Source organism: Agelaius tricolor, unplaced genomic scaffold (assembly GCF_023055355.1).
Source record: "Agelaius tricolor isolate 1412-34295 unplaced genomic scaffold, bAgeTri1.0.p SCAF_11, whole genome shotgun sequence".
Lineage (NCBI taxonomy): Eukaryota > Metazoa > Chordata > Aves > Passeriformes > Icteridae > Agelaius > Agelaius tricolor.
This window is the reverse complement of record NW_027269271.1, coordinates 29,785,162-29,811,678: the sequence shown is the minus strand read 5'-3', so window position 1 is coordinate 29,811,678 and position 26,517 is coordinate 29,785,162. Positions and strand designations below refer to the sequence as shown.

General features: G+C 50.1%; 2 protein-coding genes across 6 annotated transcripts in view; both read right to left on the bottom strand.

The window, feature by feature from the left end:
- The window catches only part of SGIP1 (SH3GL interacting endocytic adaptor 1), a 54,542-nt gene extending 40,171 nt beyond the window's left edge, over positions 1-14,371 (bottom strand). Inside the window, exons 1-2 of the mRNA XM_071436938.1 lie at positions 14,055-14,371; positions 568-631 (exon numbers count right to left, since the gene is read on the bottom strand). Coding sequence (XP_071293039.1) covers positions 568-631; positions 14,055-14,064 — 74 coding nt within the window. The 5' untranslated portion in view covers positions 14,065-14,371. The remainder of the gene's footprint in view (positions 1-567; positions 632-14,054) is intronic.
- An 8,046-nt stretch (positions 14,372-22,417) lies between these two features.
- PDE4B (phosphodiesterase 4B) overlaps positions 22,418-26,517 on the bottom strand; it is a 179,501-nt gene continuing 175,401 nt past the window's right edge. For all 5 annotated transcript variants that reach the window (XM_071436931.1, XM_071436932.1, XM_071436933.1 and 2 more), the window contains one exon: positions 22,418-24,443. In XM_071436931.1, coding sequence (XP_071293032.1) covers positions 24,078-24,443 — 366 coding nt within the window. In that variant the 3' untranslated portion in view covers positions 22,418-24,077. The remainder of the gene's footprint in view (positions 24,444-26,517) is intronic.

Below are 26,517 nucleotides of genomic sequence, written 5' to 3'. Positions count from 1 at the left end.
AGGGATTCTGCAGCCCCTGCCCAGCTCCCTCAGGGATTCTGCAGCCCCTGCCCGGCTCCCTCAGGGATTCTGCAGCCCCTGCCCAGCTCCCTCAGGGATTCTGCAGCCCCTGCCCAGCTCCCTCAGGGATTCTGCAGCCCCTGCCCAGCTCCCTCAGCCCCTCCTGGGGCTCCAGCCCAGGCTCAGCCCTCACACGCAGCACCCCCCACCAGATGTGGAAAGAATCCAGATGTTTTCTGGGAAGTGAAATCCCTATGCTGCACCAGCCCCAGCCACCAAACCCCGCACAAACATCTGTGTAAATCAAATTTTCACCCCTAACCAGCTCTAAAGAGCAGAGAGGAATCTGCTCCAACTCCAAGTCCTCCTTTTCCACCCGCCCCCAAAAATCCCCCACAGACCAAGAGCTCCCAGCAGCTCCCAGGAAATCCCACACTTGGTGCATGTGCAGGGAACAGCTGAGATGTGTCTGCTGATAAAATCCCATACAAGGATGACAACAACGGCCCGGGATGCCCCGAATTCCTGCTGAAGGCCCACGAGAGCCTCCTGAGCCCCGTAACTCACGTGGAGTCAGTGTCCTTCTCTTTCCTGCGTATGCCAAAGGCCTTCCTGGTGCGCTTCTTCAGTCCTGGGGGAGAGCAGGGAAAAAGGAATTGTTAATGTACCCCCAATAAATCCCCTCAGGGCCCCTCGCCGCCTCCCTGCCTGCAGCCCAAAGCTGGGGTGAGAAACAGGCCAGAGCCAGGGGATCAGGGATCGCAGAGCTGAGGGGCTGCCAGGAGGCTGTGGGGACATTTCTGTCTGCCATTTATTTGTTCTTTTAATGCTAATTAACTCCCTCCCAGTGTGTGGGACTCAGTTATTGCCCACTTAATATTCCACACTCAATAGTTATTTCACAATTAATATTCCACACTCAATAGTTATTCCACAATTAATATTCCACGCTCAATATTTTATTTCACAGTTAATATTCCACACTCAATATTTATTTTGCAGTTATTATTTCCCAGTTAATATTTATTACAGTTATTATTTCCCACTCAATATCTGTTTCACAGTTATTTCCCACTCCATATTAGTTTCACAGTTATTATTTCCCAGTTAATATTAATTCCACTCAATATTTGTTTCCATTATTATTTCACAGTTAATATTTCAGGTTTTTTTCCCAGTTAATATTAATTTCACGGTTATTTTTTCCCAGTTAATATTTGTTTCAGTTATTATTTCCCAGTTAATATTTCAGGGTTTTTTCCCCCAGTTATTATTTCCCAGTTAATATTTCAGGGGTTTTTCCCCCAGTTAATATAAATTTCATGATTATTTTTCCCAGTTAATATTTGTTTCACAGTTATAACTACCCACTTAATATTTATTTCCCAGTTAATATTCTTTTCCACATTTAATATTTTTTCCCAGTTATTACTTCCCAGTTAATATCTTTCCCAGTTAATATTATTTTTCACATTTAATTTTTTTCCACAGTTAATTGTTTCACAGTCAAGATCTCCCAGCTAATATTTCTCACTCAATATTTGTTTTGCACTTATTATTTCCCAGCTAATATATATTTCACAGTTAATATTTCCCAGTTATTATTTCCCACTCAATTTTCTTTTCACAGTTAATATTTCCCAGCTGATATTCCCAATATTTCTGTCCTGATGGCTCCCTCCTTTCCTGTGCTGTTTGTGGGCACTGCTGAAAGGAGGAAAAACCCTCCTGGGTGTTAAAACCCAGATTAAGCCCAAGTTTGGTTGTGGCCAGCCCCGGTTTTTGTCTGCTCAATGCCTGGCACCAAGGATTCCGGAGCCAGCTGGGAAATCCTGGAATTCCAGAGCCCCAGGAGCAGCAGCCTCACCACAGCCCTTGGAGAGCAGAAGGAGCACAGTGGCTTCCTCCAAGCTTTTCCCTCTTTTTGCAGAATTCTGGGATGCTTTGGGCTGGAGGGGATTTTAGAGCTCACCCTGCTTCCCCCATCCCAGGTTGTCCAGCCTGTGGAATCCACGAATTCCATAAAACCAGCTGAGCCCCACAGGCTCATCCTGCCCCATTCCTGGCTCTGCTTTCCCAAATCCATCCTTTCCCATGCCCACCAAGGGTCAGTGAGTCCCTAATAACAGAGAATATTCCCATTTTTCTCCCCTGGAGAATCCTGCTCCCCCAAACCCTGCGCAGAGCCAGCGGGGCCGAGAGCCCCAGGGCTGAGCTGCTCCTTGGTGTCCCTGGAGCAGAGCCCCAAAAGTGGCAGAAATGTGCTCAGAAGCTGGCTTGTCTACGAGTTCCATCTGCTTGGAGGGCTGCTGGCTCCAGGAGAGGGAAAACAGGGATTCTTGGGAAAGGGGAAGCAAAAGGAGCTCCGCCTTTGGAGAGGGGAGCAAACCCCACAAACACCCTGCTCACCCCAGAGAGTGACCCCACAAAGGGACACAGCTCCGGGGCAAAATCCCAGGATGGCATTTCCAGCAGCTCCTGAGCCCCTGGAGCAGGAGAATTCCCCATCTGGAGGAGCAGAGACTGAGCTGAGGTTGGGATCTGCTCCTGAGCCCCTGGCACAGGAGAATTCCCCATCTGGAGGAGCAGGGGCTGAGCTGGGGCTGGGATCTGCTCCTGAGCCCCTGGCACAGGAAAATTCCCCATCCAGGGAGCAGGGGCTGAGCTGGGGCTGGGATCTGCTCCTCAATCCCTGGCACAGGAAAATTCCCCATCCAGGGAGCAGACGCTGAGCTGGGGCTGGGATCTGCTCCTCCAATCCCTGGCACAGGAAAATTCCCCATCCAGGGAGCAGACACTGAGCTGGGGCTGGGATCTGCTCCTCCAGCCCCTGCCCGGTGCTTTCAGGGCTGAAGCTCCCCAAGGCCTGTCCTGGCAAGACTCAGCCTTACAGAAACTCATCCAACCTCATCCATGAGGCTGCTCCCAGCCCTGAGCCAGGGGAATCCCACGGGAAATTCTCCGGGCTGCCAGGGCAGAGCCAGCCCTGATCTCACCTCAGCCACAAAAGCCTCTCCAAACCCAGCACCATCCACCTCTAAACCCCTTTTTTCCCCCCACTGTCCATAAGAATTCCACCTGGGAAACACAATTTGCTATTTTAAAACTCCGAAATTTCCTCTGCTTTATTCTTAGCAGGGACCAACATCATTTTCTGCACCAGAAACTGAATTCTAGGAGCAAACCAACCCCATTCCCCCAAATCCAGCCCTTCACCCTCCAGTCCCAGGTTGCCTCTCAAACCCCAAATATTGATTTTTTTTTAATTTTAAATTTCAGTTTCAAATATTGAGGGATGTTCCTGGAGGAAAAATTATTCACTTGGGAGCATGGAGCTCATAGGAAAAACTCCTCTCCAAAGGAAAGAGGAGTGTGGATGCTCTTTGTGGTGATTGAAGTAGAAAAAGATTGCTTGAAATGAATTCTACTTCAACTGTGCACAAAGATTAAATTTATCTGTGACAGACTCAGGAGCAGGGAGAGAAGGAAGAGGAGGAGGAAAATGAAATGATCACTCTTAAGTTGGATTTTTCCTTGTTTTGGGTGTGGGGCATTTTCAGAGCTGAATTTGAGCAGCCTCAAGTCAATTTTTCAGGTAGGAAAAGCTGATTTCATTTATAAAGATTACATTTCTATCATTTTAAAGACTTGGTGTGTGACTCAAATTGGCTGGTAATTTTTTTGCTATTTATCCAATTGTTACAAGGTGCTTGCATGTGAATGTGCAAGGCTTTTTTTATAGATATTTACATTATTTTTTGTGGATTCTTATGGGATGGATCTTCTGTTATGACAGGTGTAACTTATTTTTCTTGGCAAGATTAGGTTGTTATGTAAACTGATTCTCATTCCTTAGATTCTTTCTTATGGGAATTAACTTTTACAAGTCAATCATTCTATAAGGCCTTTCTTTTATAATATTTTGTAGTTATTTAATGTACTGTAAATAAATATTTCATATATATATATATAAATATATAAAATAAATTCTATATAGATAGAAATATTTTTTTTATATATATATATAAATAAATGTAAGTGAATTTTGCCTACAAATAATTTTTCATCAGGGTGAGGTTACCTACAAATAACATAATTATTTTACAAATAATGTAATTATTTGTAGGTAAAATTGAATGAATTGTGTGACATTCCCTTTGCTTTGCCCAGCACACTCAAACCTGCAAATTCCTCCCAAATTCCTTGGGAGAGCCCAGAAATCTGGGAATCCAAGGGGAGAACAACCCTGCCTGTGCCCAGCACAGCAAAACAAACTCCTGAAATCCTCAGGTACTCCCAGAGGGAAAAGCCATGCAGTGAATTCAATTCCAAGGCAGGGTAATGCTGCATAAAAAATGAAAATATTCTAAAAGAAAAACATAAAATTGTGGTTTAGGCCTGCCACTCCAGCTAAGTGCAGTTAGTTAATTCCCATAAGGAAGAATCTCAGGAATGAGTTTACATAACAGCCTATTCTTGCCAAGAAAAATAAATCACACCTGTCATAACAAATAATAATAACAAACAATAACTATTGCCCATGAGAATCCACCCAAAATAATGCAAACATCTATTTAAAAAGCCCTGCACATGCACACACCAGCACCTTGTGACCAATGGGACAGCAGCAAAAAAATTACAGCCAATTCCAGTCAAACACAAAGCCTTTAAAAGCTATGGAAGTTTTAGGAATAAAGAATTTGCTTTTTCTACATGAAAAAAAAACAACAACTGAGTCCTGTCTGCTTTAAACCCCAGCAGGCCCCAAATCCTCACCCCAGCTCTGGGGCTCTGCAGCCCAAAGATTCTCCACAGCCTGGACACCACAAGGAGATTTTGGGGCCAAATCGGGCACTTTTGGTCCTTGGCACATCCCCAAATCCCCATCTCCTTCCCCCCTGCAGACAAAGCCAATCCCACTCAATGTTTGTTTCCCAATCAGTATTTCCCAGTTAATATTTGTTATAATAATACATTCTCCCAGTTAATACATTTTTCCCCACTCAGTAGTTATTATTTATTCGTTTCCCAGTTATTTCCCACTCAATATTTTTTCACAGTTATTATTTCCCAGTTAATATTTGTTTCCCAGATAATATTTTTCTCCATTTTTCCCCAGTTTTTCCCCATATTTCACTCAATATTTGCATCACAGTTAATATTTGTTTCCCAGTTAATACTTCCCACTCATTATTTCTTTCCTACTCAATATTTTCTTTCCCAGTTAATATTTCCCACTCAATATTTGTTTCACATTTCTCATTTCCCAGTTAATATTTGTTTCCCAGTTAATATTTTTCTCCCAGCTAATTTTTTTCCCCAGTTAATTTCTCTCACTCAATATTTGCATCACAGTTAATATATCTTTCCCAGTTAATATTTCCCACTCATTATTTATTTCCCAGTCAATATTTCCCACTCAATATTCTCTTTCCCAGTCAATATTTGTTTCCCAATTATTCTTTTTCCCCAGCTATTATTCCCAATAATTCTGTGCTCCCAAAATCACACCCAGAGTGGGATTTTCAGGGAATTTCAGGGGTTTGGGGGATAAAGGGAGGTGGCAGAGCTCCCAGTTACCTTCCCTTCACCCCACACATAAGTAATTTTTATATATATATATATTTGTGTCTATATATAAATAATTATTATTTACAGTATACTATTAGATATGATGTCTTATATATTGCATTTTATAGTATTTTACATTATTTTATAATATTGTATATTACCTTATTATATATTTTATATATGATATATGTATTGTATATAGTATAATGTATAATGTGCATAATGTATAATGTGCATAATGTATAATGTGCATAATGTATAATGTGCATAATGTATAATGTGCATAATGTATAATGTAATATATAATATATACCTTATTATAGATTTTATATATTGTATTTTATAATATTTTATAGTATATGTTATAGTAATTATGTTAATTGTTAAGTATTAATTAATTTAGGGCTGTTGAATTGTTCAGGGACAGGCTGGACAGGGCTGGGAATAACCTGGGATATTGGGAATTGGGAATTGTCCCTGGCTCGAATGGGATGAGCTTGAAGGGGTTTCCAACCCAAACCATTCCAGGATTTCAAGATTATTATTAATTAATGATTAATATCAACTCTAATAACAAGGCACACCTTGGATGATTTCCATAAATCTAACATTATTTCATGTATTTATTTTGTTTATTTGTGGGGCTGCCTGAAATCCTTGGTGCACCTGGAGCAGGGGCAGGCTGGGGAATCTCATCCCTCCTGCTCCAATTACCCCAAAATTCCTGAAATTTGCCACAAATTAATCCCAGCTTGAGCTTTTCAATTCCTGACCAGGTGTAGACGGAGAATTTCAAGATTTTTTCCTCAATACATCGCCGAAAAAATTTAAACACAAATGACACCAAAGGAAAAAAATCAGAATTTAAAGACAAATTTAAAAGTGCCAATCCAAGAAGTGTTTTTCCAAGGCTGGGGTGGGTAAGGAATATTTTTCCCGGATAATTCAGGATTTAAAATCTGCTTTTAAACACACTTCTCATTGCCAGCAGCAATCCAGAGTAAACTGGGATGTGCTGGGGAATTCCCCCTTCCCAATCCCACACCAAAACTTCCTGAGCAGGGGAGGAGAAGGGCAGGAATTCCCACAGGACAGCCCCAAAACCTCGGGCTCCAAGAGGTAAAATGGAAAAAAAAATTAAAAAAAATTAAAAGGAAAACATTAAAATTGAAGAATTAAAATGGGGAAAAATAAAATTAAAAAGGGGAGAAAAAATAAAATGAAAAAGGGGAGAAAAAATAAAATTAAAAGGGGAGAAAAAAAAGGGGAGAAAAAAATTAAAAGGGGAGAAAAAAAAGGGGAGAAAAAAATTAAAAGGGGAGAAAAAATAAAATTAAAAAGGGGGAAAAAATAAAATTAAAAAGGGGGAAAAAATAAAATTAAAAAGGGGGAAAAATAAAATTAAAAAGGGGGAAAAAATAAAATTAAAAAGGGGGAAAAAATAAAATTAAAAAGGGGGAAAAAATAAAATTAAAAAGGGGGAAAAAATAAAATTAAAAAGGGGGAAAAAATAAAATTAAAAAGGGGGAAAAATAAAATTAAAAAGGGGGAAAAATAAAATTAAAAGGGGGGAAAAATAAAATTAAAAAGGGGGAAAAATAAAATTAAAAAGGGGGAAAAAATAAAATTAAAAAGGGGGAAAAATAAAATTAAAAAGGGGGAAAAATAAAATTAAAAAGGGGGAAAAATAAAATTAAAAAGGGGGAAAAATAAAATTAAAAGGGGGGAAAAAATAAAATTAAAACGGGAGAAAAAATAAAATTAAAACGGGAGAAAAAAAAAGGGGAGAAAAAATTAAAAGGGGAGAAAAAAAATTAAAAGGGGAGAAAAAATAAAATTAAAAAGGGGAAAAAAATAAAATTAAAAAGGAGGGAAAAAATAAAATTAAACCCCACCACCTGAAACTAATTTAAACCTCAAAAATAGATCAATTTTTTGAGGGTTTCAGTAGCAGACCCCAGCAGCTGGAAGCACTTCCAGCCTCGCTGCCCTTTCATTCCCACAGCAGAGCAGAGAAGCCTTGGGAAGTGCCCAGGAAGAGGCGGCTGCAGCTTTGGGATTCTGGTACAGACAAAGGCTGGGCTCTCAATGGCTGGCACAGCAAACAGGGCCACGCTTGTGCTCCTGGGGAAAGCTCCTGCCCTAAAAATCCACCTGCACCGCCCGCCAGGCCTTGGGGCCTTTGGGTTTGTCTTCCCAAACCTCGGGGAAAATTAAAAAAAAAGAGAAAAATCACATGCATGGGTTGGTATTAAAGAAATGAGTGTAAAAATTGGCTGGCAGGGAAAATTAGATGGGAAAATAATTAATATATATATATATACACATATGGGAAATGAGAACATAAATATATATATAGAGAGAGAGAGGAAAATCATATATATGGGAAAAATTTTTATCTATATATATGGGAAAATTTTTTTTCTATATATATGGGCAAATCTTTTTTATATATATATATGGGAAGATGTTTTATATATATATATATGGGAAGATGTTTTATATATATATATATGGGAAGATGTTTTATATATATATATATGGGAAGATGTTTTATATATATATATATGGGAAGATGTTTTATATATATATATATGGGAAGATGTTTTATATATATATATATGGGAAGATGTTTTATATATATATATGGGAAGATGTTTTATATATATATATATGGGAAGATGTTTTATATATATATATATGGGAAGATGTTTTATATATATATATATGGGAAGATGTTTTATATATATATATATGGGAAGATGTTTTATATATATATATATGGGAAGATGTTTTATATATATATATATGGGAAGATGTTTTATATATATATGGGAAGATGTTTTATATATATATATATGGGAAGATGTTTTATATATATATATGGGAAGATGTTTTATATATATATATGGGAAGATGTTTAATATATATATATGGGAAGATGTTTAATATATATATATGGGAAGATGTTATATATATATAAAACATTTTCCCACATATATATATATAAAACATCTTCCCATATATATATAAATATGGGAAAATGTTTTATATATATGGGAAAATGTTTTATATATATACGGGAAAATGTTTTATATATATATGGGAAAATGTTTTATATATATATATATATGGGAAAATTATATACATATGGGAAAAACGATATCGATATCTATGGGGAAGAGGCAGAATTCCCAGTCCCTCCCTGCTGAGGCAGATGGATCCTTCCTGACAGGTCTGGAGCCTCCCAACACTTCCAGGTCACTGCTCTGGGGAGGAGCTCTGTGTTCCCCTCCTCCCGTTTTTCCTTCTTGTTCCTCCTCTCCAATCCCAATACTGCCACAAACTCTGGATAAATCCATATAATATTTTATATATATATATAATTTTTCCTTCATAAATCCATATAATATTTTATATATATATATAAAATTTTCCTTCATGTTCTCCTCTCCAATCCCAATATTGGATTGGGATTCCTGCCACCAGCTCTGGGTTAATCCCATTTTCCTTTGTGTTCCTCCTCTCCCAAAACTGGGTCAGGATTCCAGCCACAAACTCTGGATAAATCCCATTTTCCTTCATATTCCTCCTTTCCAAACCCAAATCTGTGTTGGGATTCAACCACAAACTCCAGGTAAATCCAATTTTTCACCTCCAACAGCTCTGGGGGCTCAGCATCAACATTTAGGGCAGGATTTCCCCCAAATCCACGTTTTTAAGGGGTAAAACCCCGCCCTGGGGAGGCCCAAGGTGAGCAGCCCTGACCTCACCTGGAATTTTCTCTCCTGGAACAGGAATGAGGCTGGTGAATCACACAGGAAATTCCTGCCTTGCCAGGAAATCCCAAACTCCTGCGTTTGGGCACCAGTTCCAGATGGCCAAGGGCACATTTTAAACTGGGCTCACCCCAAGGAGGAGTTTTGCCTCATTATTTCGGGTTTTGCCACTTTTTCACCCAGGTTTTCCCGTATTATTTTTTTAGGTTTTGCCACGTTTCTTTTCCCAGCTTTTGTCTCCTTTTGTTGTTGTTTTTTTCAGTGTTTTTTGTTTGTTTTTGCATCCCAAACCCAAGAGCTCCAGAGCTTTTTCCCACTGCTCTTCCAAACTTTTCACTTCCAAGGCCTCGTTCCCACAAAATTCCTCCTTTCCAGCTCAAACCCACCTGGATCAGCCCCCCAAAAACATCCCAAAATTCTCCATGGACATCTTTGGCCTTGAGCATGGTGGGATGTCCCCAACCCCCAGCCCATCCTGGGATACAAGAGCAGCCAAATCCTTGGATTAGGTTCAGCATTTTCTGGGAAAAGAGGGAAAAAAATCTTCTCCTACGTCCTCAAAAAGTGGTTTCCTTTTCCTTCCCAGTTCTGCAGAAAATTCCAGCAGGTCTGGAAGAATCCATCTCAGAGGGCAAAGATGGAGATATCCTACACCAAGCTCTGGCTCTCCGTGGATCTGAGCTCAGCCGTGGATTTCTGACCAAACTCTGGAAGATCCCAACACTCCTGACTCGGTGTTCTGGGAATTTTCTGGGATGGTTTTCCAACCATGCCTGAATTTGTGACATTTCCATCAAACCTGCTGGTGGTGTTCTCAAACCCAAAACCCCCCCAAATTTTGCCTCCTCAAACCCAAAACCCCCCAGATTTTCCCAGATCGTTTCCTTGCCGAGTCCTGCAGACAACACTGAGCGCATTCAAATGAAATTCACTGAGACCAGACCACCCAAAAATAAAGTCAATTTTCAAGCAACAAAAAGGATTTTTTGGGATGTGCCATTGATGCCTCTGGGCCCAGCAATCCAAAAATGGAGACCACCAGGGCTAAAAGATGATTCCAGAAGGATTTTCCCAGTTTGGATGTGACCAGAGGATCCCAGACTGGTTTGGGTTGGGAGGAACCTTAAATCCCATCTCACCCCACCCCTGCCGAGGGCTGGGGCACCTTCCACAGTCCCAGCTGGACAGAACATTCCCATGGAAATTCCATGGGTGACCAAACTCCCCAGTTTGTGAGAAATTCCCACTCTGGGAAGGCTCTCCCCCATTCTGGGGTCTGGAGGAGCACCTGGTGGAGTCCAGGAAAAGCAGGAATGAGCCTCTCCAAAGGAGCCACATCTGCTCCTGTCTCCCCAACATCCGAGCTCCTCCCTGAGCCGCCATTCCCAAACTTCCCAAAGCCTCCCAAGGCCCTGGAGATGCAGCAGAGCATTCCAAAGGAGTCAAACCTGTTCCATGCCCGGGTGTTCACCTCTGCCCGGGGCGCTCTGAGTGTTCCTCAATCCCAGGGAACATCCAAACCCTGCGAGTTCCTCAATCCCAGGGAACATCCAAACCCCTCCTGTTCCTCAATCCCAGGGAACATCCAAACCCTGCTCGTTCCTCAATCCCAGGGAACATCCAAACCCTGCGAGTTCCTCAATCCCAGGGAACATCCAAACCCTGCCCGTTCCTCAATCCCAGGGAACATCCAAACCCCTCCTGTTCCTCAATCCCAGGGAACATCCAAACCCCTCCTGTTCCTCAATCCCAGGGAACATCCAAACCCCTCCTGTTCCTCAATCCCAGGGAACATCCAAACCCCTCCTGTTCCTCAATCCCAGGGAACATCCAAACCCCTCCTGTTCCTCAATCCCAGGGAACATCCAAACCCCTCCTGTTCCTCAATCCCAGGGAACATCCAAACCCTGCTTGTTCCTCAATCCCAGGGAACATCCAAACCCTGCTCGTTCCTCAATCCCAGGGAACATCCAAACCCCTCCTGTTCCTCAATCCCAGGGAACATCCAAACCCCTCCTGTTCCTCAATCCCAGGGAACATCCAAACCCCTCCTGTTCCTCAATCCCAGGGAACATCCAAACCCCTCCTGTTCCTCAATCCCAGGGAACATCCAAACCCCTCCTGTTCCTCAATCCCAGGGAACATCCAAACCCTGCTTGTTCCTCAATCCCAGGGAACATCCAAACCCTGCTCGTTCCTCAATCCCAGGGAACATCCAAACCCCTCCTGTTCCTCAATCCCAGGGAACATCCAAACCCCTGCTCGTTCCTCAATCCCAGGGAACATCCAAACCCCTGCTCGTTCCTCAATCCCAGGGAACACCCAAACTCCATTTGCTCCTTCCACACATGGTGGGACCTCTGGGGGGTTTTATCCCCATCCCAACCCTGCTGAGTGAAGCCAAGCACAGCAAATCCATGGAATGTTCCTGCCCCTCCATGGAGATGGAGGAATTTCCATTCCTCCACCTGTGACACCTTTGGTGTCCTCCAGCAAGGATTGGGGTCTAGGAAAAAAAACTTTTTCTTGTTTTATTTTGGGTGTCATTGGGATTTTTAGACACCCACAAAAAAGAAACATTTTTCTCCCACCTCCCAGAAGAATGACAAAATATTTCATATATTGAGCACAACATCCATAGCCAGCAAAAACTGCTCATCCTGTGCCATTCCCAACCAGGGGAATTCTCTTTTTTCCCCAAAAGGATCCAAAGAGAATCCATGGGCCAGGTCCCTCCTGCTGGCCATGGGTGGCCTCAGGCCCTGTGCCCAGTGTCCACCACTCCAGCAGGAAAAATGATTTAAATCATTAATTACAATAATAATTAAACCCCTCTAAGGTGCTCGCTGCAAGGAACTCCCAGTGTTTTGCTCAGGTTTAAAAGTTTCAGCTCCGGTTAAGCCAAGCTTGTTAAACCCATTGAATTTGTTGTATTAATATTAATTAAACCACCCCTGCAAGGGGCCAGAGTTTCAGGGGGACCCTGGGTTGAAGTTCCACTCTCCCACACATCCAACCAATTTCCAACTATTTCAAAACTCAGAACAACCCAGGAATTATTTCTGATTTTCCAACTTCTGTTCTAGGTTTACATCAACCACTTGGAGAAGGCTTCAAGGTGTTTAATAATTCACTTTTTAGGATTAGTGTTTAATTTTCCCCCCCGAGCATGGCTGGGTCATGGAAGGTGATTCCACCTCTGCCAGAGCCCAACATCCCAGCCCTGGATCCATCCCCAGTGTGGGGCTGGGCAGTGACCAAAGCTCCTGCCAGGCCAAAACCCTCAAGAAATAAAACCAAACCCCAAAAAACCCCAAAAGAAAAAACTCCCAAACCCAAAAGGGCCCCAAAACCCCAATTTACTTCACCCAAGCAGCCTCAAAACCGAATAAATAACTCAAACCAAGGCCTACCACAAAACAGCTTCAGTTTATCCACATTCATTCATCCATAAATGCTGGGATTTTTGGGAGCAGTGAGGTTTTTAATGGCATTTTCCCTGCCATGACCTGCTCCTGTCGTGGGATGGGTTTGATGTCATGGGCTAAAATTAAAACCTCTTTTGCTTGTGACTCTCATCAGCACCAGGGAGAGCAGGGAAGGCTTTTCCTGGGGTCTAAAGGACAACAAAACTCATTTCCCTCACACCAAAGCCTCCAGAGCCATCCCATGAGAGGCTGCTCCATGTGCCCACAGTCCCCAGTTCCCCAGGCCAAAGGAACATCCTAAACCCACAGAAATCCCATGGATCCCGAGGCCTCTCCAGGGGGATTTGGGCAGGGGGCAGCCCCAGATTTCAGGGATCCTCCAGGAAGCAATTCCCCAATTTCTGCCTGTCATTCCAGGGAGCTCCCTGGGTTGGAAGTGGCTCCACCAAGCCAGGCCCTGCTGCTGCCACCAACGGGCCAGAAATCCCCTAAAATCCAATATATTTTGCTCTTGCCGGCCCTGGAGTATCCATTCTGCTAAAATACAATTACATCCAAGACATCCTTTCCCTGCATCCTGCTCCAGAAGGAATTAAAATTATAAATAATAAAGGAGAGCTTTACATACGGGCGAGACAGACGACAGAGGATAAAATTCCTGTCATGCCCAGAGGCTTTTCCCACACAGGATCAGACACAGCTCCCTGAAGCATCCTGTGCCTGCAGCCCAGATTTCCTCCTCATCCCCTTTTTTATGCCGAGAAACCCCAATCCAGCATCTCCTCCTCCTTCCCCCGACCCGCATCTCCACGGCTCGGCAAGATTAAAAAAAAAATCATCTCGAGCTGCGATTCCCTGGTTTCCCACAGAAACGATGCTCATCCATCCAGGGAAAACCAGGAACGCCACCCAGCCGCTGCACAGCCCCGGCTCCATCCCCGAGCAGCACAGCAGGATAAAAATCGGGATTTCGGGGTCGGAATCCAGCCGGCTCTGGGCTGGAGGAAGCGGCGGCTCCCCGGAAAGCCGGGGATTCGCGCAGCCCGAGCTGCCTACACAGGGCTGGGGATGGAATTGCAAATAACCTGACGGGCTCGATATTATATCACCGCCCTGCCGAGCCTGCGAGCGCCCGGGATTAGGGGGAGGGGAAGGTTTGATTGCATTATTATCGGCATTATCGGCGGCATTATTCCATTTGGGCAAGGCTGGAGCCCCCCGGGCACGGGCTCGGTGCCTCCCCCCCTCCGGAGAACGCGCCCGGCTCATCACCCACCTTCCATCATGGTGGCAGAATTGCATTCCTCACTTTCCGAGGAGCCTGGAAAAACGCAGGAGAGTGCGGATCCCGGTCAGCAGCGCTCGGCCCCGGCGCGGGGAGGAGGAGGAGGAGGAGGAGGAGGAGGAAGGAGCGGGAGCGCCTCGGCTAGGGGCAGGCCATGGATGCTGCTGCGCCTGTATCACCTCCAGGACGGCAGCGCGGAGGATGCTCGCGGAGAGGGAGGACGAGGCGGGCTCGGTGCCTCCCGCCCCGCACTCCTCACATGCGCGCTCGCTCCCGACACACCCCCGGGAACGCTCCAACCTATTTCCCAGATTTTTCTCTTTTTTTTCCCCCCCCCCTTTTTCCACCCTCCCCAGCGCCGTTTTCCCCAAAAGCAGAGCCCCCGTCCGCACCTCGTGACGCACTTCCCCTCCCTTAATCCTATTGCGGGTTAATTCCTGTCAGATTAGGAGGAGCGGGCCCGGGGATGGGAGAAGGGATCGATCCCGGCCGGAGGAGGCAGCGGGGCCGAGCCGGGCACGCCGGGCCCCGCTCCCGCTGCCATCCCGGGGACAAATCCATCCCTGACGTCACAGCGGCAGCAGCCAGCCCGAGAGGAGGATGCGGGAGAAATTCCTCCCGACTGCTTCCAGCAGCGCCCGGGAATTAATCTCGCATGAAGGGAGAGCGGAGCGGGGAACAAAAGAGGCCGGGGAGGCGCCGGGGGGGCTGCGAGCGCTGCGGCCGGGCCGTGTCCCCGCGATGCCACCCCCGCTCTGTGTCCCCTCACAGCCCCCACAGTGTCACCCCCGCTCTGTGTCCCCCACGGTGCCACCCCTGTGCTCTGTGTCCCCTCAGGTGCCACCCCCGTGCTCTGTGTCCCCCAGGGTCCCTCACCCCTTCCCAACCCGTCACTGGGGTCGGCGGGGCTCAGCCTAAATCATTGGGATCCCGCCTGGTTTATCCAAGAAAATGCGGGATTTAGAACCGTTCCTGGCAAACCCGGCCGTACCCAGCTCCCAAAGTCCGGTTGGTTTTTTTTTCCTGGCAGGAAAGGGGCTCGAATCCCCCCAGGCTCCTCATCCCAAAGAGCATCGGGGCTGGACGGGACAGCGGGGACAGCCCGGGCTCGGCCCCCGCCGCTTCCCAGCGCCCGGGGGAAAAAAACAAAAAAACCCAAAAAACCAAAAAACAAAAACCCAAAAACCAAAACCAACGGGAGCGGCACCAGCGGCGCCCGCTGCCCTCGGAGGAGCCGCCGCTGCCCCTCCTGTCCCCGCACGGCAGGGACAGCCCGCGCTCTCCAGGCTTTTCAACGTGACCGCGGAGCGAGCGGGGATGGAAAACTCCCCTTGTGCCACCCGCCCTGCATCAGCATCCTCAGGATCATCCCCGGCAGCCTCATGGGCTTGTGTCAGGATTCTCCCGGCTCGGGAGCAATGCCCACATCATTTTTCCCATTGAAAAAGAAAAAAAAGCTGTTTTTTATCAATGAAAATCAAATGTTTGCCCTATTAAAATAATAAAAAGATAATTAAAATGAATAAAATATTTATTCTCTCCCATTTAAAAAATTAATCCAAAAGCCAAGCACCTGCAAGGGTCTGGACCAGTCAGAGAGGGAGCAGGACCTCAGCAGGGTCTGTGTATCCAGCCCATCCCAGCTGGTGGGAAATGCCACAGCAGCAGCCAGAGGGATGGGATTATTGAACAGATGGTTCCTGTAATCCCTGCGAGGAGCTCCTGTGACCTGCCTGCCCCACTGCCAGCTCAGGGACAGGAGCCCAGTGCCCTCGGGAATCCTGGTGGTAATCCCAGGCTGAGCACAGCCCCTGGAATGCTGTCCCACTGTCCCAGCCCTCAAACAGCCCAGGAGGAGCCAGGCTGGCACACGTGGGAGGACATCCCAGGGATGGACAGGCACCTTCCATGCCCAAATTCCTCCTGGACACACCCAAATAACACAAATCCCCCCCCCAAAAATCCATGGAGCAGCTGCACAGCCCCAGCACTGCCATCCCTGGCAGCGCCCAGGGGCTGGAGCAATCCTAGGGAAGGTGTCCCTGCCATGGCTGGGATGGGCTTTGGGGCCCTTCCAAACCTCAATCCGGGGATTCTGTGGTGCCACATCCAGGACAGAGCCAGTGCCCCCTTCCCACAGCTCCAGAGGGTTGAAATTCCTGAAGCAAACAAGGAGAGCCAGGATTTCCCTGCAAATCCCTTCCAGGGCAGGCTGTGGATACAAAAATCCTTTTTACCAAATTTCCCCATTTCAGGCCTGGCTTTGGGCAGCCTCCCCACCACCCTGGGAATCCTTGGGCTGCTGCTCCAGCTTTCCCTGGATCCACGGGGGAGCTCAGCCTTGTCAGGCACCTCCTGCCACGGGCCCTGACCAAAACTGCCCTTCCCGTGGCCAGAATGAGCCCACAAAGCTGCTCCTGGAACGGGCTCTTCCCATAAAACAGGTGGCACAGGGAGAGCCTGGAGCACTCCCGTGTCCCTGGGGAGGGGGCAGCTGCCACCAAACCCCTCTTCCCGAGGCAAAGCCGATGTTCCCAATGCTGGAATTCGCCTTCCCAACGCCCCCCAGCCCCGCTGAGCCGCCTCAAGGACAATTCCCACGAAAAGCCCTGGAAATCTCCAGCAGCTCCCGAAGGAGAGGCGTGAGGAGCTGCCGGCAACAGATGAAGTCAAGGGCCTGAAGATTTAAAAAAAAAAAACCCAAATAGAAGCGGCAGCAAATGAGTCACGGCGAGCATGGAGAGCAGAGCATTCATTCCTCATCTGCGGGCAGAGTCAGCCGCGGCTCCATGTGACAGCAGCGCCCGAGGAGCCGCCCGGGCCCGCGCCGCGCCGGGATTTGCTAAATAAAACCCCGATCCTCAGCACGGCCCGGCCCCGCAAATCCCCGGCGTTAACGGCAGCCAGGGAGGGTGGCAGCGCCCCTCAGGATGGGCCGGGATCGGACACGGGCGGGAGCGGGATCGGACCGGGATCGGGATCGGACACGGGCGGGAGCGGGATCGGACCGGGATCGGGATCGGACACGGGCGGGAGCGGGATCGGCCCCGGATCGGGATCGGACACGGGCGGGAGCGGGATCGGGCCCGGGATCGGGCCCGGAGCTGCGGCCCCGCGGGTTGGAGCTCCCTGGGCCGTTCAGCCTTTGCCTCTTCCCTGTAAAACCGGGGGTACAGGGACAAGGGCAGGGACACCTCCCACTGTCCCAGGCTGCTCCAGTGTCCAGCCTGGCCTTGGGCACTGCCAGGGATCCAGGGGCAGCCTCAGCTGCTCTGGGCACCTGTGCCAGGGCCTCACCATCCCCACAGCCAGAATTCCCAATATCCCATCTGAATCTTCCCATTTTCAGCTTTAATCCATTCCCTGTGTCCTGTCTCTCCAGGCCTTGTCCCCAGTTCCTCTCCAGCTCTCCTGGAGCACCTTTAGGCCTTACAAGGGGCTCTAAGCTCTCCCTGGAGCCGATTTCCAGGATTTCTTCCTCAAAGGATCTCCCTAGCAGGGAATGAGGCTGTGAGAGGGGAGAACCCCCAGGAGCAGCTGATCCCAACCCTCCATGAGCTCAGGAGGGCACAGAGGGGATCAATCCATCCCCCAGGTCCTGAAAACCCAATGGCACCACCGAGACTCCCAGGTGCCACCCCCAGGAGCCTGAACCCCACGAGGCTGCACCCCAAACACTCCTGGGCAGCCCCACCTTGTGCTGTGGGCAACCAAAGCATTTCATGGGCATCCAGAGTGTCCTGGCAGGAGCAGGGCTGGAGAATCCATGGGAACAGCCTCTGCCAGGGGTGGGAAATCCATGGGAACAGCCCCTGCCAGCCCCCAGCTCATGCCAGGGGTGCAGCTGCTCCCAGCTCAGCCCCTTCCTTCCATGAATCCTCGGTTTTCCCAGGCACAGAGAGCACAGAGCTGCTCCCAGGAGGACACGGGGATGTGGGAATGAGCCCCACCCCGGGGCACAGCAGGGAGAGGAGGAGACCTGGATGGGGCTGGAGAACAGCACTGGGAAAAAGAAATTTCTGATGGAGGCACTCCCTGCACGCGCTGGATTCCTGCTCCAATCCCCACCACAACCAGGCCAGGAACACCCACTCACCATCAGCCCCCAAAATCCCAAAGGAAGGTCCCTGCATCCCCCACAGGGGATCCCACCTCGCTCTGCTCCTTCCCTTCCTCCCGAGCTCCAGGATCGCCCCCGGCCCCACCCTCAGCCCTGATAACAGAGGCAGATCCGGGCAATCAGCACCGCCCCCGATGGGCACCAGGTGCAGCTGCCCCGGCTGCTCCACAGTGTTGATAATTAATTAATCTTTAATTTTTTGGGGGCAAAAAAAAGGCGTTCAGGAGCACTGGCAAAGCCCTCATGCAGGGCTGGGGGCTGCAGCCAGCTCCCCCATTTCACACCACGTGCCTCACCCGAAATGTCATTGAGCCCATCTTGGGTTTGATCCCTGGCAGCACCAGCCTGGAACGTGCCTTAGGATGGGGATGGATCCGTGCCCCTGTGCCCACGAGCCAGCTGCAGGAGCTCATGCACCAGTAAAACTTCACAGCTGTGTAAAGAAACCCAGAGAAACAAATTCTGCCCTGACATAATCCAGAGCTTCAGAAATGCCAGTGGAGTCTGTCATTAAATTAAAATTTAAGGGGTCTTGCCCTGGAGCATCTGCCTCCAGCTGTGTGGGATTCCAGCTGTGCGGGGACCCAGCCGTGCAGGGATCCAGCTGTGCCCGGCTCCAGCTGTGCCGCCCGCTCCCGTGTGAGCCCCGCAGGGCCCGGCCCGGCCCCGCCGTGTCCCCGGGGCAGAACATTCCCCATTCCCGGGGCTCTGGAGCGTCCCGCGCCCTGCGCAGCGCCCGGAGCTCGGCAGATGGAGCTGTGCAGCTGCGCAGGGCCGGGCCGGGCCGGACAGATGTGCAGGGGCCGGACAGATGTGCAGGGGCCGGACAGATGCGCCGGCACCTCGCGCTCCCCTGGTCCTGCGGTGCCCCCCGAGCCCAAGCGGGCCGAGCTCTGCTGTCCCCCGTGTCCCCAGCAGTGCGGGACGGAGGTGGGGACGGTGCCACTCCAGGGTGGCAGAAATGCCCTCAACAGAGAGGGACATTGGGCACCAGGCTCGGGCAGGGACACCTTGGGAGTGGCAATTCTTGGCTTTGGGCTCCTTGTGTCACCCCAAAAGGGACATTGGGGACAGCCAAAACACCCAACCCATCTTAAACCCCATCAGCAGGGCCACAACCTGCCTGTGCTCCCTGGCCAGCCCCGTGTCCCCGCAGTGTCCCCAGTGCCAGGCTGGCAGTGCCACCTCCCCTCCCTGGGAGCCCTCGGCCCCGCTCCAGCCCCGATAAAATCCGGGCTTTGTGCCTGCCCCCGGCTCCTTCCTGTTTTTCACTGCACAACTGTCAGAGAAACTTCCCATTTTCACTTTTCCTTTCTCAGCCGCTGCAGTCCCAGGTGAACTCTGCTCCAGGGGCACCCAAATCCCCTCGGCTGGCAAAGAGCTCCCGGCACTCTGCAGATCCTTGTGGCTGGATCAGGACCTGGGAATGCTGCATCCCAAAGAGAGGGACACCAGGGACAGAAAGATATGGAATCACTGAGGCTGGAAATGCCCTCTGAGGCCGCTACTGACCATGTCCCCAAGTGCCACATCCTCATGGACTTTAAATCCCTGCGGGGATGGGGATCCAGCACTGCCCTGGGAGCTGTTCCCATGCCTGGCCACCGTTCCCATGAAGAGATTTTCCCAAATATCCAACCTAAACTTCCCCTGGTGCCTCCTGAGGCCATTTTGTCCTGTCCCTGGTTCTGGCTCTGGCTCTGTCACACATCTCTGGTGAGCCACATCCATCCCCAGCTCCCAGGGAATGGGGAGAGAAAAGGACCTGGAATTCCAGCTGCACCCCCAGGAGAGCAGGCTGAGCTGGGAAAAAGCAGCAGGGCTGGTTTATTATTTTATTTCTCTGCATCACAGTCTCTGTGAACAACGGTGACCTCGGGTCAGAAGTTTCCTGGCAGTGGCAGGGGCTCTGTGGGACCCTTGTCCCCCCACCCTGGGAAGGGCTGGATCTGCTCCCACTGCTCATCCCTGGGATTGATGCCCTGGGTGGGTTTAAGGCTGGTGGAAATCCCCTGAAATCCCAGCTCCATGGCCTCGGTGGGAAATGATGTCCTTGGGGACAAGGCCAGCTGTCACTCAGGGGCTCTGGGTGACATCTGTGGTTAATGGTGGCAGCACGGGGGGGACGGATCCGTGTGCATCCCGTGCATCCCTGTCCCAGGAAGGTGCAGACCCCGAGCTGGGGTCCCTCCCCTTCCACCCCGCACACACCAGGAGCTGCTGGGAGCCCCTGGAAGTGACCTGGGGACCACCAGGGCGGGGGAGCAGCCCCAGCAGCTCCGCTCCGGAGCAGCCGCATCCCTGCTCCACCCTCCCAGGCCGAAGGAACCCGCGCAATCCAGCTCTGGATGTGAGGGTGGTGCAGCAGAGCCACGGGGAATCCTCATCCCCCGAGGAACGGAGGACACCGAGCCCGCCAATGTCCCCGGCTGGGATTTCCCCCCTAGACACGGAGGGAAAGCAGAAGGGTCCGGGTGGGTTTTCCCGGCTGCTGCTGCGGGGAGGGAGCGGGGAGAGGCGGCTGCTCCAGCTCCAGGGTGCCTGGATCCCGAGGAAGCTGCCTGGCAGAACTGGGTCAGGAAGGGACGGGAATGAGGAGAGCAGGGGCTGGGGAGGAAGCACGGACAGAGCCCCGGGCACCCACCCTGGCACCCCCTGCCCTGGCCCAGCCTCACCTGCAGCCCCGGCTCTGCTGCTCTCTCCCGGCCCTGTGCTTTCCCCCAGCAGTGCCAGAGCTTTTCCAGCCCCATCATTCATCCCTTTCCCGTCCCTTTCCCAGCCCTGCACATCCCTGGGAGCCGCGGGCAGGACACGGCTGCCACAGCCCAGGAATATGGGAAGGAAGAGTTGGGGTGAAGGGGGGATGGTTTAAATTGAAAGAGTAGAGATTTAGATGGGATGTTGGGAATTAGGAATTGTTCCTGTGAGGGTGGGCAGGCCCTGGCATAGAATTCCCAGAGCATCTGTGGCTGCCCCTGGATCCCTGGCAGTGCCCAAGGCCAGGCTGGACACTGGGGCTGGAGCAGCCTGGGACAATGGGAGGTGTCCCTGCCATGGCAGGGGTGGCACTGGGTGGGATTCAAGGTCCTTCCAATCCAAACCAGTTCTGGGATTCTCCTAACTGAGAAAGACAAATCACTACTGGCCCTTCAAGGAGTTTCTACCAGGGAATTTTCACCAAGGAGTTTCAGAGGTTCAAACCCCGGAGAAATTCCCCCAGGATCCACGGGCTGGAGCCCCTTCTGCTGGGACAGCAGGGCTGTGACAGGAGGTGGCCCGGCCCCACGGAGTGCTGGCTGGGAATGCAGGATGAGATCCACGCTCGTTTTCCCGTGACTTCCCTCGGAGGCAGCGGATCCAGGGAAAGGCAGCGGAGCCCCAGGGGACACGGCCGGTGTCACCCGCGGCGAGGGCGGCAGCGCGGCCCCGCTCTCCTGCCCTGGCACCGGATGTTTTTTACTGGAAAGTCGCTTGTTTTGGGTCAGGCCGGGACATGAAAGCTCCCGCGGGCCGGGCCAGCGCTTCCTGTCTGCGCTGCCTTCCTGTCGCCTGCGCTGCCACGGCCACAAAGGAAGGACGAGGTCCCGGCGTGCCAGGGACGGTGCCCGTGCCCCCGGGAACGCTGCCGTGCCCGTCCTGAGGAACGGCTCCACCAGGGCCAGGGGAATGCAGGCTCTGGGGCTGGGGATGGGAGGGCCTGGGTTTGGAACATGGGGATTCTGGGGTTGGGACATGGAAGGGTTCTGGGTTTAGGGCATGGAAGGTTCTGGGTTTAGGACATTGGAGGTTGTGGGTTTCAGCCACAGGAGGATTTTGCATTTTGGCAACAGAAAGGTTCCGAGTTTTGGCTGTAGGAAGGTTCTGGGATTGAGCCATGGGAGGTCCTGGGTTTAGGACATGGGAGGTTCTGGGTTTCAGCCATTGGAGGGAGGGTTTGGGGTTTTGGCTCCAGGAGGGTTCTGGGTCTCAGCTATGAAAGATTCTGGGGTATGGCCACAGGAGGGTCCTGAGCTTTGGCCAAAGGAAAAGGATTTCAGCTGTGGGAGGCTCTGAATTTCAGCTGGGAAACATCTTGGATTTTGGGTGTGGGAGGTTTTGAATTTTGGCCAAAGAAGGTTCTGGATTTTAGCCCCAGGAGGGTTCTGGGTTTGGAGGGTGCCATTTTCTGTCCCCCGAGCAGTGGTGACACAGCCCACGCTGTCGTGTTGACAAAAGCCCCCCCGAGAGCCGCAGGCTGGGTCATGCTTTCATTTATTCACTTCATATAAAAATCTCTTAAGAATGCGTCTGAACACAATATAGAATACTATAACATACATAGTGTGAAACTTTGGGGAACAATAAAATAACCACCTGGAACAATGCAGTGTTCAACAGACAAACAAACCCATTGATCATGCACAACTGTGCTATTGTCATGAACTAATTAGTCACGAGTTGGACCAAAAAGCTTGAAACATATTTTACAAACTGAGATTGACACCGCTCACGATGCCGGACAAGCTTTGTCAGAGGAAGTTTCACAGCACAATTATTACATCAGTTCACATTTTTGTTTTGTCATAGAGATTCACATTGGGTTGTTCAGAAATTGGAACATTGTGACATTGAAAAGCCGGCCCGGGCGTGGGGAGTTCTTTGTTCGGTTCCCCCTCTCCGCGTTCCTGGCAAATTCCCAAATTCGCTGCCCTGGGATGCGGTGTCCCCTCCCCACGGGCGGCTGCCACCCGAATGCCCTTCCTGGGTTGTGTCTGTCTCTTCAGCTATGTTCAGGTTCTTGGACTTTATGCAATACAAAAGGTTACAAGAAAAAAAGGCAACTCTTATTCCGAGTTTTCTACCCCATTAACATCGCCGCCGACAGGCGATGCTAATTCATATAAATTAATAACTTACAAAACATTACAGTATGTACAGTAGGTAATAAATACACTGTTATAAACAGTAATGGAGGTGGTAGAGCTCGAGGCAGTGCAGGAGGAGGAGGAGGATGGTGGACCTAAACCTAGAGAACGTGGACGAGAGGCCAGAGAAACACAAATATCTGAGCGTGCAAATTCCAGGGAGCTGCCAGGGGGAAGGCATGTCACACACTGCCTTGCCACGCTTACTCAGGGGTGGACTGAGCTGTGCCAGGGAAAAAAAACCTGCCCTCTGTCCTGCTCACCACAAACCCAAACCCCGGGGAGGAAAAAAATTCCCGCTGTTCCCAGCAAGGGAACGGTGCCCGACGGCACCGAGTGACTCCCAAGGGGTCACCGGGGGGATTAAGAACACACTGAAGGTGCAGTAATGCAAAGCAGAGGGTTTCCCCTTCTGTTTAGTCTGTCAAAGTGATTAACTGCAATAAAGTGACAGGTATTGCCCACGAAAAAAAAGGAAGACTGCTTCTGGTAACAGGAAGAATCCAAAAAGTAGCCGTCAATTCCGAAACACCTTGTGTCGCTTTTGAACTACCAAGCTCCGTGTGTTGAATTAAGAGACTCTTGAAAAGACATGAAAGTGTTTACAAAGAAGGCACACAGGTCTGCAGACAGGTGGACAGGTTGGATATGAGTTATTGATCAGTAGTTTCTATCAGTCTAACTGGTATAAACTCCAAAACTAACAGTATAAAATCTCTCAGTTGTGTGTCAGCGCCGCCTCGGCCCGACCCAAGCCAGCTCCAGGACAACGCAGTGCTCTCGGCTGACGAGGCTCAAACCACAACGCAAATCACCCGTGCATTTCCTGAGCAATCACTCCCTACCCCATCTGTAACCCTGACTCCAATCTCAAGTAGCTGGAGGATCTGCCAGCCCCGTGGCAGAGGCTCGGCCCCGGCTGCGGAGGCTGTCGGAGACCGCTCGCAAGCTCCGCAAGTGTTTAAAAGCCACTCCCGCGGGGCCGGGCCATTATGTGTCCACAGGAGATGTGTCTTCTGTCACAATCTCGATGGTGGCCTCCCTCTGGGGCTCCTCCCCCCCGGGCTGGGCCACGCAGAGCGTCTCTGTATTGCTGAAGTAGCCGAGGCTCTCGCCGTCCTTCTCGGGCCCGTCCGAGTCCTCCTCCTCCAGCGTCAGTTCAAACTGGAACTTCTCCATCAGGCCCTGGCAGTCCTGGCCCCGCTCCTCCAGGGGAGGGGATGGGCTCTGAGGTATCATGCTCTGGTACCAGTTCCTGTTGTCCTCCAGAGTGTCCAGGATGTCCTGGGCGTCGGGCTGCACCAGGTCAGCCCACGTCTCCCAGAGAGGATGGACGATGTAGTCGATGAATCCCACCTGGAAAACAAAGGGACACACACACTTAGGGCAAGGGAATAACCTGCAAAAGGTGGATGTCTGAAAAGTTCATATTATATTGGTTTTACAAGCAAAACACCAGGAGCAAGTCCCCAAACCAGCACAGCCTAAGGATCACATTATCACACCCAATTATCTGATACCCAGAGCTGCACCCGCACAGTGTTGGGTTGGGCTGATGTTTGTCCAAAACCAAACCTTGGAGGAAGTTTCACTAAAAGCAGGAGCCAGCAGGAAATTCAGGGGACAGAGCCCTGGGCTGATCCCCCAGTGTGGGCAGCAGCAAAGGAGAGGGGGAATCCTGCTCCTCTGCCCTGCTCAGGTGAGGCCCCACCTGCAGAGCTGCCCCAGCCCTGGGGACAGCATCAGCAGCACCTGGAGCTGCTGGAGAGAGCCCAGAGGAATCCATGGAGCTCCTGCAGGGCTGGAGCCCCTCTGGAGCCAGGCTGGGACACCTGGGGGTGCTCCCCTGGAGAGGAGAAGGATCCAGGGAGAGCTCAGAGCCCCTGGCAGGGCCTGGAGGGGCTCCAGGAGAGCTGCAGAGGGACTGGGGACAGGGGATGGAGGAATGGCTAGATGGATGCTGGGAAGGAATTGTTCCCTGTGAGTGTGTGAATGCCCTGGAATAGAATTCCCAGATTTGCTGTGCCTGCCCCTGGATCCCTGGCAGTGCCCAAGGCCAGGTTTGGAGCAGCCTGGGACAGTGGAAGTTGTCCCTACCATGGAGCTGGAACTGGATGGGGCTCTTAGCCCTGAGTCTGCTCCTCTCAGACAGAATTCCCAGGTGACTGGGGACAAGGCTGGTGCATTTATGGCCCTATCCCAAGATTCCCACACGACTGACAGCTGGCAATACTCCAGTGCTCCCAAGGGGAGCAGCCTTTATGGTCTGAAGTTCCAACTTTGGGTGCATTTTCCTGCGGGGAGCAGTTTGTGCCTATCCCAAACCTTCCACGATCCTGCACTTTCAACATTCCCATTTTCCTCCTCCCCAAGCAACCCCACGAGAGATTTCCTCCTCGGGAGGAGTGCAGCCAGCGGGGCTGCTCATCCCGGGAATGCTCCCATGGGGTGACGTTGCAGGGCTGGAAAGAGTGAGGGATGCTCAGCCCTTCCGCTGAGCTCAGCCCTGCCGCGCTCCTCTGACTCAGGGAGGAACCGCGTCCAGGATGGAGCCGGCGGAACGGCCAGAAAAGGGATTGGAATTCTTCCCTCTTGGCAGAGCCCGTCCCGCCCCACAGCTTTGTGTGGAGCAGGGAAAAGGCTCTCCCAGGAGCCGGGCTCCAGGAGCAGATGTTTGCTTTGGAAATGGCCCCCGGCTGCCTCAGACACAACAGGATGTCAATAGCACCGTGAGCATCCAATTGGAACGGGCCGGGGAGGCAGCTCCAGCAGAAAGGTGATGAAAAGTTCCTGTTGCACTGGGAAAAAAAGGGTTTGGGATGGTTGGAAGCCAAAATGTCCCAGGGCTCCACGGCGCCGATGGGTAAAAATCAGCACTTGTTAATCATCGTTCCTTTAAAATCATTGTTTCTTTAAAATTGTTGTTTCTTTAAAATCATCGTTTCTTTAAAATCATTGTTTCAGGTCTCCTCTAAAAACACCCCAAATCATGGAATAATTGGCCACGTGGCTCTGTGCTGATCCTAAAATATTGAGAGGGCATCTCAAGCTTTGAAATATTTGCATATTATTTTCTAATCTACTCCTTGTTTCCCTCCAGCACGGACACATTGCTTCCCTTTCTGCTTTGCCATTCCATGTTGGCCATCTTGTATAATTCCTGTCTTTTCTGCACAGCAAAAATGTCATTTGGAAACCTCCAGCACGAACACGCCACCTCCCTTTCTCCTTTGCCATTTCATGATGGACATTTTGTGCAATTCCTGTCTTTTTTTGCACAGCACAAATGGCATTTTGAGGCCTCTGGGAAGTGCAGATGTGAAGCAAGGAATGAACTGGAGCTCACATGTGGAGCACATGGGCAAGCCTGGCTGAAGGATTCATTTCTTGTTAGGTTAAGAAACCCAACAGATTTTTCCAACAAAATCAC